This window comes from Syzygium oleosum, unplaced genomic scaffold (genome assembly GCF_021117445.2).
Source record: "Syzygium oleosum isolate NSW1041296 unplaced genomic scaffold, Sole_v2.1 Sole_v2.14, whole genome shotgun sequence".
In the NCBI taxonomy this organism is placed as follows: Eukaryota; Viridiplantae; Streptophyta; class Magnoliopsida; order Myrtales; family Myrtaceae; genus Syzygium; species Syzygium oleosum.
Window position 1 is genome coordinate 7842204 of NW_026607498.1, and position 15089 is coordinate 7857292.

The following is a 15089-nucleotide window of genomic DNA, read 5'->3' on the forward strand; positions in this document are numbered from 1 at the left end:
TGAGAACGATTTTTACTGGAGAAATCATCGCTGATCAGATGCGAGGATAGGAATCCCACGTTTTCTTATCTTTGATTGAATTTCCTTCCTTGAAGGGCCTCTCATAACTGCACACAAAGATTTGACCGGTTTTGGCTGCTAGGACTCTTCCTTTTTGTAGTGCGTACAGAGTGCGTGCGACGGCGGGGGGGGGGCTCTCATGTTATTGTGGGGTCAGTGCCCCTTAATTCGCTTGGTAAGGTGCAACCGTGCAAAGAGCCAGATTGGAGCCAACTCCTTTCTTTTTCCCTAATAAAGAATTAAATGAATTCATTTAGTGTATGCATAGGTTTTTATATTAAATGAATTCATGACGCAGCCGCACACTTGAATCATCTTAACGTGGGCTTTTAGTCACACGTGCAAACAAAAAATCGGAAAGTTCTTTATGGTGGGTCAGGTTTCTCAACTCATTGAATTGCATCTTTATTGAAACACTGATCACAAGTGTTGAACTAATAGTTTGGTGCTCAAGGTATTGGTTGGAGATAATATGGGTGGCCGTGGCTCCCAAATCTTGCAAACTGATTTTTTCCTTAAGCTAGCTCCAGCTGACATACTAGGTTTGTCGCAATGCCACTAAATATAATCAACTCTAAGTGTAGGAAAGAAAACTTAGTATAGGCACAGACTTAGTTCAATCTCTATCAATGCTCGCTTAGATATTGTTCCAGGAAAGTGGTGCCTGAGATGCCTGTCAGTCAGCATAAGACTGGCTCTATCCGCAAACACATTGGCGGTCCCGAAATCAAAACACATTCTATGAACCGACCAAAGTTTGTTGTTGCTTGCGTTAATAGTTACAGGGAACTCAAAACAGCCAAACGCCTTTTCTAGCAGTATGAGCTATGAAAATCAGCAAAAAGTAGAAGATGAACCCGAAGCTAAGGCAGACTTAAGCATACCTGTGGCTCGAGGCATGCTCAAGTCCTGAGTGAGGAACTAATAGCCTGATCACGTAGGAATTGGCCTAGTGAAATATGCACTATGGGAACTTTGATGGACAAACACTGGCTTCCTCTTACATTTGGCACCCACAAGATGATGGCTCATAAACCTATACATTCATCATCTACTTAAAACAAGACAACAGGGTGTTTTAGCTCTCACAAAATGGTCATACATCGACTACAGCATACTTGATGGTAAATAGCCAAATACAAGAAAGAAAAATTTTTCAATAACACTTTTTTCAGGAGCACCAAACAGTTCTTCACAAGATACATGACAATACTTAAAACTTGCGAGAAATCAGCATTAGTTCCATAATATAAGGGGGCACCAGCTTTATAAGTTTCATAACATCGAACATTACTCGAATGCTGTCTATACAGAGCTTGGAATACTTAACACGACACATGACCAGGCACATATACAAATTGCAAAACATTAATTACCACATGAACAGTTAAGTTGCACGCCTTTGGATCTCTCTGTCATCCCACGAGTTCACTAGCAAATTCAGAATAACATCCCATAACATATAAGGTTTCACAAGAAATGACGATTAAACCATGCCGAATTTGTTGAGGACTCCTTAGAAGCTTCAAGTAACGAAACTTCATTATTAGAGAGTTCTCCCTAGTCAGATGTCTCACGTTCTTCTCCTCCTGTTCTTCCGCTGAAGGGAAACAAGACTACATCAATTATGCTATGTATTGATAGAGGTGATTAATTAGAAAGGAAAAGAAATTACTCAAATAATAACGACAGAAAAAGAAGGAAAAGAAAATATAGGCATTAAGTTATGATAATTTGTGGATGCTAACAAGAGCAAAGAATATAAAATAATGTATTATGACTTGAATGTCATTTTATGCAGCTATAATTTGAAATAAGGGTGTTCAGAGGAAAGAAGATATCACCATAAGGGTCGAATTCCATTATGCGACAATCCAGGAGTTGGAATCATCGTTGTGTCATTGAATTAGGATTGACTGGATTTCGATTATTAAGAGATGGACGCTTGATCAAACTATGCAACCGGGACTCCAATGTGCCTAAATTCATATACTCATCCTGCATAATTGTAATATTAAAGTAGCAAAAGAATGTCAAGTCCTATTCACCAAAAAAAGAAAAGGAAATACTGATAATGACATGAAAAAACAGGTGAAATTAGGCAAGAGAAATGATAAGATTATTGGCTTTTGTGGATGTAAAATGTAAAACCCCACAAAAAAAACCCAATAAAGGGCAATCATAAGCCGCCTTTTGTACTTTTACAAAGAAGAAGTGGAGAGAAATGATGAGGATGGGAAGACCTTCGAGTGAGAAGATTTGAAGAGACCGTCTTCTAGGCGTTTAACGATATCCTTCAGCTTCTGCATTTGAGAGTCATTAATTGGCTGATGATGCCGCTGTGCTAAGAGAACAAAGCTGAAAAGGACAGTAAAAAGTTCAATCAGCAAACAAGGACCTATGGAGCTGTGGAGGTTAAAAGCACAAGAAGAACAAGTGCTCCAGATTAGATTACATCTTCTCTTGCATATAGCTCCGAGCTCTGAGAAGATCCGTGTCCGTGCCGAACGCAGCAGGAGGGACACCACCGCCTGCAGCTACTATATCCGGGACAGCATTCCCATTTTGGTGGGACACCCCAGGCAACTGAGCGCCCGATTGACTAGATACATGCCCCGACATATCTGCCTCTACATTCATCAAATCAATTTACAAAAAGATCTCGCTCACCCTTCCTGTGATCGTTCAAAACTCGCAAAGGGTCTACGCATGCCCGAGCTGGTGCTCACATACATATTAATTAAAAAAAAACCTTTATCCACAGCGAACAAACCACACCCAGAACCGCCAGGCACTAGTGCAGACAGCCATGACAAGAGATTATAGAGAGCATCGACAAAGCAAGCAAAAGCAGACGACATTCAACATCACTCTCTCGAGAATCTCTCGAGCACGGGAAGAGGGAGAGAATCGGGAAAAAAATTCACATCCGGATGCTGAAAAAAAATCAAAGCTTCTGATAACGGGAGGCAGATCGAAGGACTGGAGAACCGTCGTGGTGCGAAACAGGAACCTTATAAGACACGGAATCCGCCCCCCCGTAGCAAGAGAAACAAAACGCTAGAGAGGACGAAATCGGGGACCGACGAACCTGAAGCGATGTGCGATCGGCGACGAGAAGAGCAACGGAGCAGTAGGCAGTGATCTCCAATTCGTAGATCAATCGGATTGATCGGGACGATCGACGATCGTCTCAATTTGAGCCCGTGAGAAATCCAACCCTTATCCGTAGTAGTGACTCTGCTTGGACTCTTCTACCTTTTGTATTGCGTACAGAGTACGCACGAAGGAGGAGGGGCTCATATGTAATTGCTTAGTAAGGTACAAGAGCTAGACAATAGTATCACATGTACGGTGTACGACTCGTGCGCTCTCTAATAAGCATAGCAAAATTCAAAGAGCGAGAAGAATTAGCATCACAAGATAAGACAGATAAAAAAAAATTACAAGACCTAGAATGTAGCCCCTAAAAAAGAATTAAATGAATTGAATTAGTGCATGTATAGCTTTTTATATTGATTGTTTAGTCGGTCCTTGACCGATTCAGAAATCAACTACACGTTTGGCTAAATTTTTCCTGGGGGAGAAAAAAAAAACATTATAGAGTCAACTGCATCAATTATTGGAGTTATACTTTTAGCGCATGATAAAGCAGCAGCTGACTTGAACTTATTTCCCGAGTTATTTGAGTTTTCTTCAAATTGACAAATCATCTATTGATGTCTATTGATTCAAGATCATCTTAATGTGGGCTTCGAGTCACACATGCAGACACAAATCAAAAAGTTCTTTATGGAGGGCCAAGTGCCGCAGCTTGTTCAATTAGATCTTTCCTTAGACATTGATCTCGAGTGCTGAATTAATATAGTTCGGTGCTTGAAGTATTGGTTGGAAATAATACAAATGGATGTGGCTCCCAGATCTCGTAAACTGATCTTTTAACTAGTGTCGCAGCTCGTTGAATTAGTTTCACGCCTTTAGATCTCTCTGTCATCCCACGAATTCACTAGCAAATTCAATATAACATCCCATAACATATAAGGTTTCACAAGAAATGACGATTAAACCATGCCGAATTTGTTGAGGACTCCTTAGAAGCTTCAAGTAACGAAACTTCATTATTAGAGAGTTCTCCCTAAAAAGATGTCTCGTGTTCTTCCCCTCTTGTTCTTCCACTGAATGGAAACAAGACTAGATCAATTATGCTATGTATTCATAGTGGCGATTAATTAGAAAGAAATAGAAATTACATAAATAATCATGAGAAAAAATAAGACAAAGGAAATAGAGGCATTAAGTTATAATATTGTTTGGATGCTACCCAGAGAACAAAATAATTTATTATGATTTAAATGTCTTTTTATGTAGCAAAATATTGATTTAAGATAAGCGTATTTGGAGGAAAGAAGAAACAATTGTCAAATAATAAAAAAGTGTGTCCATGGGAGAGTGTGTGTGTGTGTGTGTGGGAGGGCAGCAAGTGCAGCTAGAACTTCCCTATTATTGCGATATTCTTTCAGATGGGCCAACTTTTTACACAGAAACACTATATGCCACAGAAATTTAAAATACTATTCAAATTTCACTTATTGACTTCTCTGAAATCGTTAACATTTTCTATCAATTAATATCATTTAATAATTGATGATTAATGATGTACGGTACAATCTTATACCATACAAATGTCTGTCAGATAGACTTTACTTGTAATGTTCGGATTGTCGGATGAAAATACGAGTAAAATAATATTTATGCAATTTCTATAAATAAGAGATCTTTTTCTTCCTAACTCCTCGAGTTTTGTGCTCCCACTACTATAAACGTTTTCATTTTGGCTTTTTTTTTCCTGACCCTCTTATCGATGTGATCATTCTTTTCTCGTTACTGGAAGGACCAAATCCTCTTAGCCCAAATTGACCTATTCATGAGCTAGCTCAAATTAAAGAGGACCCTAATATTTTAACTAGTTGAGCCTTAATAAAAAGATATTTCAGCCCAATTATTATATTGAAATTCTAGGAAAGAGAAAACTTGAAGTATTGTAATTTATTATTGAACTCTGATATAACTAAACATCGAATGAAATTGCATTATCAGATAAATCTTCCTAACATGAAGTCTAGTGCTCATCGTCTTCTTCTTCTCCACCGTATGAGAAAAAGTTATAGATGAAATTTCTTAGAAAGTGAAAATGCTAAGACATCCTTGAAAATGCTAATTACTCAGTAATTTGTTATTTACCTCTAGGCAACCTCCAAGATCTTCCTTGCTATCTTCCTGCAATCAAAAGGTTTGAATTAATTAGGCATCCAATTCCAAAAAACGCACCAATTTTACTTTGAATGACAATTATAGCCCGAATTTTTTTTTGTCTCATAAAAAATCACTAACTTTTACTTAAATATCAAATCTGGCCCAAATATTTTGAAAATTTTACATCACAGTGGCTAAATTTGGGACTCGAGTAAAAGTTGATACTTTTTATTGAGACAAAAAAAATCGGGCCAGAATTATCACTTAAAGTAAAGTTTGTGTTTTTTTATGGAATTAGCCCCTTAATTAGGGTGCCGAAAATGATTGAGCAGTAATTATGTCACATACATATGATGTAATTGACTAGATAAAAATTACATCATAACCGATGAATTATTTAATAAGTTTATGATTAAAAATTATGTGACTTAATATTAATGTATTATTAAATTATTATGATTATGATATAAACTCAAGGATTTAGGAACAACTTCAACAAATGAATTAGCGAACATCGATATTTAATATGATTTAACTCATATTAGTAATTCATCTCCCGCCATAACTATTTAAGCTCTTGAAAGCGGGATCGCTCTCGCAGCTCTCGAAATCCCTGGAAGATCTTCTTCTTCTTCCGCATTCCCCAAATGCAGAAACCGCCATGGATGAAGCTCCGGCGAAATGGAACGTTACCTTCACGAAGCACCTCAAGCAGAAGAAGCGCAAGTCCTGTCGCCACGGCTTCCTCTCTCTCCACTCCTCCACCGCCAAGGTGCGTTCCCTCTCCCTCACGACTGATCTCCGCCATTCATGTCCTACCCGACTCCATCAGCAAATTTTAGTTTCCTTGCATTGGGCTCGGACGTTTTGATTGGCCAGTCTATGTCTAAGATGCAGTGGCGATCGATTTTTTACCCTTTTTTATCCGAATTTTGCTCACTCGGTTGAACAAAATAGCAAGCAACAGCTCGATGCTGCTTAGGATTTCGATTTTGACTATCATCGCGGATAGTTCTGCTCTGTGCTTTTGGTCGTTATCCTCTCCGGGGTTGGGCTTGTTATGAGCAGATTAGTTCATTCCGTGATTGATGGTTGGATGATTTGACAGGTAATGCTGTATGATGACGGCGAGCAGCTGTTGGAATGCAGGATTTTGAAGAATGATGAAGTTGTTTGTTCTGGTGAGACAATGACCTTCAACGCTTATTTGGTTGATGTTGGAGAGCCTGAAGGAGGGCCAAAGCCTCTTGATGATGCTTATACTTGCAGCCGAGAAAAGAAAGTTCCTAAGGGAAGAGCTTCCCTTCACAGAAACACGTTTGTCAAAGTATCTGATTCCGCCGGTATTGTCTGCCCTTCACATAAACAAGTTCGTCAAAGTATCTGATTCCACCGGTATATATTGTATGTTCTTACATATTTGTTTTTCTTCATGCTGGTGTCTCCATTGGTTTGAAATTTGACAACTCATACTCGTACACTCGCAATGTTGTGCTCATCTACCTGTATTATCATATAATCCACTTGGCTTACTTTTTAAGGAGATGTGAAGACCAAAGTGGAAAAGGGTAAACAGCAGACGATCGACCTAAGCCCATCGCAGAAAATTATAAAAGGTTGGCGATGATATCCTACATAATCTTACTCTCTCTTAACTGCAAGTAAATGCTGGCTACAAAACTTAGCATGCGTTTTATTTTGTTTTTTGATTCCCAGAATTCAAGAAGAATGAAATGAACAAGTACGGCATATTGCAGGCAAGTCCAAACTCAAGGACATCGAGTACAACAGGCGAGTTTGGACTTTTGCTGACTCATCTATGCCCATACCAGGCTGTGTCTTTCTCTTGATGTATGTCTTTGATTGTGAATCCGTTCTTGATTTTCTTTGGGGTACTGTTTCTACACATCTTTAATTCTCCCGACTCTGATGCTTTGTATATCAAATCTTCTCAATCCCAGTGGTTCTATATATTTTCATGGCTTCTATTGAAATCACTGGAGCTTCTTACCATGTATCCAAATTTCCCTAAGAAAACTGGTCTCAAAATTCTCTATGCAGTTATATTCAAGAGTTTGTTATTGATGTCTCAGCACTGCAGTTGACATGATATTCCTTTTGATATAGATTGGCACGCCTTGGAGACAACACACTTAACTCAAAAGTTGAAAAAATATCATGATGGCTTCTTTCGTTGTACAAGCAGTGGATCTATGACTAGGCAGGTCATACAGTCTACATCTACTGTGGATTTTTACCGTTCGATAATACCAGCTATCTCATTGCCGAATTAAATTTCAGCTCTTGCTTCCTTTATTAGTTGGTTTTCTTCTTCATGATGTATACCTTTCTCAGCAGATTAGTGAAAATTTTGTCAGGATAAATATGGCTCAGATGATTGAAACCTTATTTGGATTTTTTACCAGGTTTTCTTGTATGATACAAGCTAGAAACTTTTAGATAGCAGGGTCTGAACAAAGCTGAAGAAGTAAGCTCTGGGGAGATGATGGAATTTCCTGGTCATTTGGTTGAAGTTGGCAATCGTGAAGCAAACCATGAATCTTTGAGTGATCTAAAAGCATCTGGAAAAGGCTTCAATTCGCTTCACAAATTAAATATTCAGAAGCAGCAGCATAACGTCACTACCATTAAATCTGCTGTAAAAGGTACCTGGAATACAGTTCAATTTGATCCATTCCATGGTGTTGTATAATTTTTTTTTTCCTGTTTAGTCTTTCTATGGAGGTAATTTGCCTCCCCCTGGCCTACAGTCTTGAATTGCCAATAGATTGTCAACATTTTCTCCCTGATTGTTTATATTTCCCTCAGGTGCTCTGCAATTGATGTAATTGCAGGACACTCCATACTCACCAAAATGATATTTCAACACAATGTGATTCGGAGCTTTAAGGACACAAGTTCAAAGGATGTTCATAAAATGTGGGACAATTTCCAAAAATTCTTTAACTTGCAGATGCCAAGAGTCAATTCTTTGTTTTTGTTTCTAGTTAAAACTTTCTTCATTGACTAGATAAGAGATATGACAATTGAAAATCATCATTGTTATTCATATGATCTCTTCCTTTTCAGTTAAGGAGGATGATACCTTCTCTTCATGTTTTGGATGATCTACAATAATGACTTGAATCTGATTGTGATGCACTGAAAGATGTACTCATTACTCCTCTTTCAGAAGAAAAAACTGGCCAAACTCACAATTTTCTGCTTGATGAACTGTAAGGAAACTTTTGTACTTGTCATGGGCAAAACTCTCTACTGCGTAACCAGATGGATTCTTGAAATAGCTTAGATACAACAGATTTCCAACTTGAGTTCAAAGGATAAAATGTATGATGTGTAAAAGCTTCACCAAATATAAAACCATCTATTGAGGTTTCGGCATTGTGCTTCGGAGGTGGACAATGTGTGTCTGTGCGTTTTGAAAGTCCAGAATTCGCCTTGTCAGGTTATGTTCTTGACATTGTCCTAGCTTTAGCACCATGATTTGGGTGAAGAATGAATCATAATTAAGCGAACCTCATGGAAAAGAGGAGGGCAATGAACCAAGTATATGGATTCCTCAGCATATCCCTTTATAGTTTTTACATTTTCCAATGAAGTTTTCACTAACTAGCAGATTGTTCCTTCTACATCCTGATAGATTTCTACATGGGTAGGTATGTATTGCTGTGTATTTACTGCCTACATTTAGCTTGAGGTTATTGAAATAACGAAATCAATAACAAGTTCATTATTATTCTCCAGTCATTTTCAATACTCATGAGCATGTGAATATTCCTTTTTGGGGGCTGTGTTCTCCCGTTGTTGTGTGTTAGTTTAACTGAGCATGTCCCGCTTGGAGATTAACATTTTCCTGTCATGTAGAATGGTAGGTTTTGTACACAACCCAAGTAACTCAAGAGGCCAAGAAATACCACGATGGTTTTTTGCAGCTTGAAGTTTGCGGATCCTTAGGGAGGCTGGTCATTCCAAAGCACTTTCAAGGACGTTTTCATCCTTAAGCCACTGTTTTTTTTCTGGCCACTTTGTTTGCTGATCCAACATGAATCACTTCTGCTTTTTTGGATAGTGGTTCATTATGTGCCCCAACTATCACACTAATTCAAGTGCATTTCACTACCCAAAAAAGTTCAAAGGCTTTTCACACCCATTATTTATAGTTCCTGGAATTACTTTTCTGCTCATTGTTTTCTTCCCCTTGGATCATTCAGGTCACACTGTACGATGCTAGCAGGAAAGTCTTGGTGAATAAATTTCTTAGGAAAGATGAAGTGTTGGGAACTGGAAAATCGCTGGTATTTGATTCTGACTTGGTTGATATTGGGGAGCATGTAGTAAAAGAAAAGGTACCAATGGGTTTGAATGATCGTGAACCACGTCACGCCGCTGGAGAAATGGGGACAGGCCATGGGGAGGTGGATGGTGCTAAAGTTGATCAATCAATCCTGGGAGGTTTGCAGCATTATTGATTCATCCAATGCTATTCAGATGTTTCAATAACTTTATTGTATTCGGTTGTAGTTTTCCTTAATGCATCCTGTTTGTCTAGCTATATCCTAGTGAATTATTGAAGAGGTTATTTAGGTGGAACTGTGGGTATTAAGATAGAGTTGTAAATGAATATGTTGAAAGAACATGTTAGGAGAAAGTTGCTACCTCCCTAACCAAGTAGGGGCACTTATATGAGGAGGATTGTTCACCTGATATGGTCACCTCAAGATGATTCAGAATTGGAGCATCTAATTCTTTCTTCCATAGATATCAATTCTATGTGCCTCAATTATTTGATGCCTAACGCTTTATCTTTGGATAATACAATACTCTGGCATGAACATGGAGACAAAACTTCAGGGAAGGTTCATCCAGCGAGAGATTCAGATTCAAACAGTGGAATATCTGGTTTGAAAAGCAAAGATTGCATCAGGAGAGTTCCCAAGACCAAGCCTCTCCATGATGGTGATTACTCTATGTAGAAATTTCTCTTTATGAGAATTGTCTTGTGCCTTTTGATGTTACTATCTTTCGCATGTGTAGTTAGACTTAGGCACAATGAAATTTTATGTTATTCAGGTGCGTCAAGTAATTTACAGTAAGCTTTGTAAAGCCCGCAAAATGGATAGATTGTTTCACGGACCTGCTCTAGAAAGAGAATGTCATGCAATTAAGCTTGGGATTGGTTTTATTGATTTTGATGGATCACTCACTTCATTTTGCTTTTCCTATAAAGTTAACTCTCTTATTTATTGGAGGAACCTGTTGTGTTACTTACTCCAGCTTGCAAATGATCTCTTGTAATCCAATCGATGCAGCCTATCAAATGTTATCTGTCCTCCGAAAACCATTAGATCAAGTTGCCATTGCCAAAATACATATGAAAGTAAGGCAACTTTTGCTTCACTAACAAAGGAGCTTCAAGATTCAGATAAGTTTTGTAATGGTACTCAAGGACAGCGCCAGCTGCTGAACTAGCTTCAGTTTAATGTTAGTGTTAGCTTTCTCGCATTATATGTTTCCTCATCTGTCAATGTAAAATATCATCAAACTCAGCCTCTGATTTCAATGAATTTCACTATACAAGGGGCTTTGCAATTGGCAACTCACAGGCATCTCACGGCTACTTGTCCTACTCTTTTTACGGTAATCGATTCTTTCAGCTCTATTTTGACCTGTCTGTGGCAAGGCTGTGACTCTAAGCATCTTGAATTTCCATAAGAGCTTAATGAGTTTTGATGTTTGTTGAAACTCATTGGTCCAAACTACTGGACAAGCTGAATTAAATTAGCAGCAGATAGCAACTGCTTATAAGGAATTTTCAAACTAGGTGCAAGAGGGACCTGCTTGAATTCTCTAATACATCCCAGTCCAAAATTTTGTTCTTTATTTACCTCGAGGACATTCTCAATTTCGCTGAGCTTTTGTATGACTAGCATGTACATCTGCTGCAATTAACAGTTTCAGCCCTCTCGGGAACAAGCTGAACCCAAATGCTGCAGCAACAATCTTGTTTTCGAAGCATCTCTTTCACGCGGTTCTCATGGCTATGCTAATGATGAAAGGATGACCCCTGAAGGAGATGGAGATCCATTGAAAGTGAAGGCTGAGTGTCCAAGTTTTGATCTTGGATTTTGAACCATATCCATTGCACAATCAACTATATTGCTACTGTCAATAATCTGGATGGAGCGCGCAAGAATCTTGTGCCTATCACACAAGAAATCTGTACAGTTGAGCTCTTGTTTTTATGTGGAGAGTTCTAGTGCCAAGTTCATTTGCAGTTGTCTGATCTGAAACATTTTTAGTTATACGACATCATTTCCAGTGATCTTCAACATATTGAGGTACAGTTATGATGCAAAAAACTGAGATATGGGTCTATCCAGTTTCCTTTACCCTCCTGTTCTTCTTAGTAATCGTCCAAGAACTTGTATAACTTGTTGTCCTTTCTCAACTTCCGCATGCTAAGCAAGGCCTTTAAGAGACGTTTGTTTTTGCTGGAATATACCTCGATATCTGTTCTTCTGCTCCTCTCAACATGAGTAGACATTGAAGTGGATCTTCGGGGTTCCGATGGGTACTGGATGTTCATGTGGGCATATAAGAGAATCGTTCATAAGAGATCATGTCCGCAAGACATGTCCAACAAAAAATAAAACTTAATAGCCAAGCTGCACTGAATATCATTGATGCTTAACTCATCTTTTGGCATTAGAAGGGTTTGGAGATGTAGATCTATTGACCAGAGAACCTGAACATGTGAATTGAAATTGAAATGGGGAGGCGCGTTTTTCTGATTAGAAAAAGTGCGGCTTGCATTAGGAGCTTGTCTGACTACACGACATATAATACAATCACAAGGTATGAAAACATAACGTAAACGCTAGGTATGGCAATCTGGAGCATTCAAGTCGAGTGCACTGACCTGGTTTTTTGTTGGATGAAGTGCTTGCAAATGGAAAGGTGCCGGCTGGGGAGGATTGTGGAAACTGTGTAGCCGAATGCCGTCTCCTGCATCAGTGTTCCACTGTCAGCATCGGGTCTTTTCGAAGCTAGGATGATTAGCACAGATTCTATCAGAAGTTACCTGACAAATGATATAGAAGTCTCTACAGTTTTTGGATGTATGTCTTCGGAAAGAAATAAAGTTATTAGTACGTCAGTAGTAGCATTTGACATTCTGCTTTTTGATGGAATAAGTTGAACACATGCAAATGATGAGCTAGATATCAGCTAGTTCTATGACTCGTCAACTTTTTACATCTAATAGCTTGTTCCGTGCAATTAGCATAGTGGTAGCTAAACCAGAAAAAGAGTCATACCATGTTCACCTGCGGACATTTCGGCATTTACTCCACTTGTCATGTGGTATCGCAGATTCTTGCTGGCTCCACCGTCTTTAGCTGTTGAAACTGAAAGAAAGTTCTTAAGCATGAGCCTATTCCTAACTCTTGGTCTTAATAAACCGATGACAAATCTTGTAAAGGGAAGCGTGCCTGGTAAGATATATCGCATGTGGTGCTTTGGAGTTCTTATCACTAGTGACCGCTGAGATAGGCCTCCACGGTCTATGAACATCTCACACATTCGTAGTCTCTAAAACACAAAAACAGGGTTGAAAGTGATAAATAAATCGACAGTATGAGAGATAGTTGTTCTCTATGCCATCTTCCATATTATTGTTGAAGCAGGATATGTTCTGCTATTTAGAGTATCTTTTGCTCTTCGAATTAGTTTGTTGCAATGTAATATGATCGCACACGTTGTGGAGTTTATCTAAAGTAATTTCAGATTTCCAAGAACTTAATTCTTCTTGGTAAATTGCAATTTGTTAGACCCTGCACATGGTAAATCAGAGGGCATGCAAGCCCTTCCCATCCTTAATCCTATAAAACAAGGAAAACCTAATTATATAGCACCTGTCGAACACAAGAGAATCTGAGCTCAATTGCAGATGCTTCCTCAATCTTGTCTTCCAGGAGACACTTGACCTTATAAATCATGGAGCCCAAGTGATCCACAGTGTTGATGAAAACTTTCGTTGCATAATCTCTCAGTGTCTTCACCACCCTACAGTATTGTCAAGGCCAGTATAGAGATGTGCAACAGAAATAAATGCCCAAGCCGGTACACTATAATGAAATGAAAACATATGTATCTCACGTTTGTTTTTGATCGTGTCTATTGTAAGACAATTCAAAAGAATCAGCTGCCGAGTATAACTGCTTCCTAAGATCTTTCAGGTCCTGATTAGTGAAAAAGACGACAATTAGCATGCATGACAAATCCAAACCTTTTCACCCTGAAATTCGAACATGATGAAGATCAGATCATGAGGAATTTGATCATCTAACAAGCGAAAAAAGTAGAGGAAAGTAACTGGCTCGTGAACACAGACAAGTATGAAAATGGATAAATGTGATCATAAAGGAACATCAATCGAATTTCAAGGTAAACCTAGAAAAAGTAACTAGTAGTTATGTTCCGAAGAAAACTCCAGGTGTGCGTGTGCGTGTGTTTATATAAGTACCTTCAGACTATCTGAAAAGTTCAAGCTCTGTTTCATGGAGAGCTCATCATAATGCGAAGCTTCCTGAGGAGCGGAAACTGAAGAAGGCAACTGAGAAGCATCCATTGTACCAAAGTTTTAGAGTATCTTCACCTGTTACTATGAAGATGAAGCAATCAGATTCAAATTCACACCCTCGTGCCCTGACTGTTGTTATCCATTTCCAAGACACGTCTTGTCCTAGTTCTATTTTCCTTCTAACCGAGAGAACATTTTCCTTCTCTATTATCTTTCACCGTCCGGCCAAATCATGAAAACGTAATTTCTTCTTCTTGATGTTCTTACCTTATTCTTATCTCAACCATTTTCTACCAACAAAGCCGAGGCTAAAATCCTGAGATATTGCAAAACTCAGAGCTCTTCATGTGACGATGACGACAGTTATTGCCAAGGCAAGCAAACTTTTCTTGTTGTTTTGTCAAGTCACGGATCACATAGAGCATTGCCAAACCGCAAGTCCAAAAAGAACTAGAGAAAAAATCTCAGTAGGAGAGCAAAAAGCACATGTAACGAATATGAAGCTGACGTTACCTGCTCTTTTCCCTTTTTGTCTACAACGACAAAGTCCCGAGCCCAGTTTCAGCTCACTAACATTCCTCGGCAAGGAAATTAAAGAAAGATATACAAAATGGCATAACCAGAATTAGTGATCTTCAACTTAGATATTCAGAGAGAGAGAGAGAGAGAGAGAGAGAGATCAGAAAAATCATCTTGCAGAGATGTGTCATCACCAAATGCCATAGTGAGGCAGTGATGACTCTTGCTAAAGATGGCTATAGATAATTGTTTGCGCAATTTGTGCCTTTCGCTTCTGTCACAAGCTTGTTTTGAGTGTCTCTGTTGGGGAGAGTAATAATTGGGATATGATGAAGGCTACACTGTACTAACAAGGACAAGAAAGGCACTGGGTTTTTTGGGAATAAGTCCTGAAAGCAACGCAGACCCAAACAGAAAACTACCAAAGTGAAACATCCAATTGCAGTAAAATCCCAATAATTCGTCTGTCTTTGCCCATAATTCTCTCATGTGTGAGCATTTTCTTCCATCTAATAGTCTAAGGTTTTACATATCCAGCATAAAAGGTAGATTTCCGCCGATCCAATGGCCGCTCCCGTTCATTTGGCTCGGGAGTTATCTCATCCCTCGATATCTACACGCGGTGTGACGTGAGAGGAGGTTTTACAAGTTATTC

The 15089-nt window shown here is 38.8% G+C and overlaps 3 protein-coding genes, 1 long non-coding RNA gene and 1 pseudogene across 4 annotated transcripts in view; 2 read left to right on the forward strand and 3 right to left on the reverse strand.

Annotated features, from left to right (window-relative positions):
* The window catches only part of LOC115663315 (uncharacterized), a 71955-nt gene that overhangs the window by 2572 nt on the left and 54294 nt on the right, over positions 1-15089 (reverse strand). The window contains exon 5 of the mRNA XM_056317817.1: positions 2304-2418. Coding sequence (XP_056173792.1) covers positions 2304-2418 — 115 coding nt within the window. The remainder of the gene's footprint in view (positions 1-2303; positions 2419-15089) is intronic.
* LOC115694064 (histone acetyltransferase HAC1-like) overlaps positions 4038-15089 on the reverse strand; it is a 106454-nt gene continuing 95402 nt past the window's right edge. The window contains exon 7 of the mRNA XM_056317822.1: positions 4038-4235. The gene's annotated coding sequence lies outside the window, so the exon portion shown is untranslated. The remainder of the gene's footprint in view (positions 4236-15089) is intronic.
* LOC130139886 (uncharacterized) lies at positions 5752-7584 on the forward strand. Its single transcript, XM_056317835.1, has 4 exons — positions 5752-6085; positions 6422-6656; positions 6855-6929; positions 7030-7584. The coding sequence occupies exons 1-4, from the start codon at positions 5975-5977 to the stop codon at positions 7161-7163; spliced, it is 555 nt and encodes a 184-aa protein (XP_056173810.1). The 5' UTR covers positions 5752-5974; the 3' UTR covers positions 7164-7584.
* The window catches only part of LOC130139890 (uncharacterized), a 70772-nt gene continuing 66920 nt past the window's right edge, over positions 11238-15089 (forward strand). The window contains exon 1 of the long non-coding RNA XR_008817952.1: positions 11238-11672. This is a non-coding gene — a long non-coding RNA (uncharacterized LOC130139890). The remainder of the gene's footprint in view (positions 11673-15089) is intronic.
* On the reverse strand, positions 11513-13978 carry LOC115662718 (protein ABIL2-like; annotated as a pseudogene).

Bases quoted from the DNA above. Each gene is read 5' to 3' on its own strand.
- LOC130139886 (XM_056317835.1), top strand. From the start codon at position 5,975: ATGGATGAAGCTCCGGCGAAATGGAACGTTACCTTCACGAAGCACCTC. The intron at 6,657-6,854 runs GTATTGTCTGCC...TTACTTTTTAAG, and splicing joins CAAAGTATCTGATTCCGCCG to GAGATGTGAAGACCAAAGTG. The intron at 6,930-7,029 runs GTTGGCGATGAT...TTTGATTCCCAG, and splicing joins ATCGCAGAAAATTATAAAAG to AATTCAAGAAGAATGAAATG.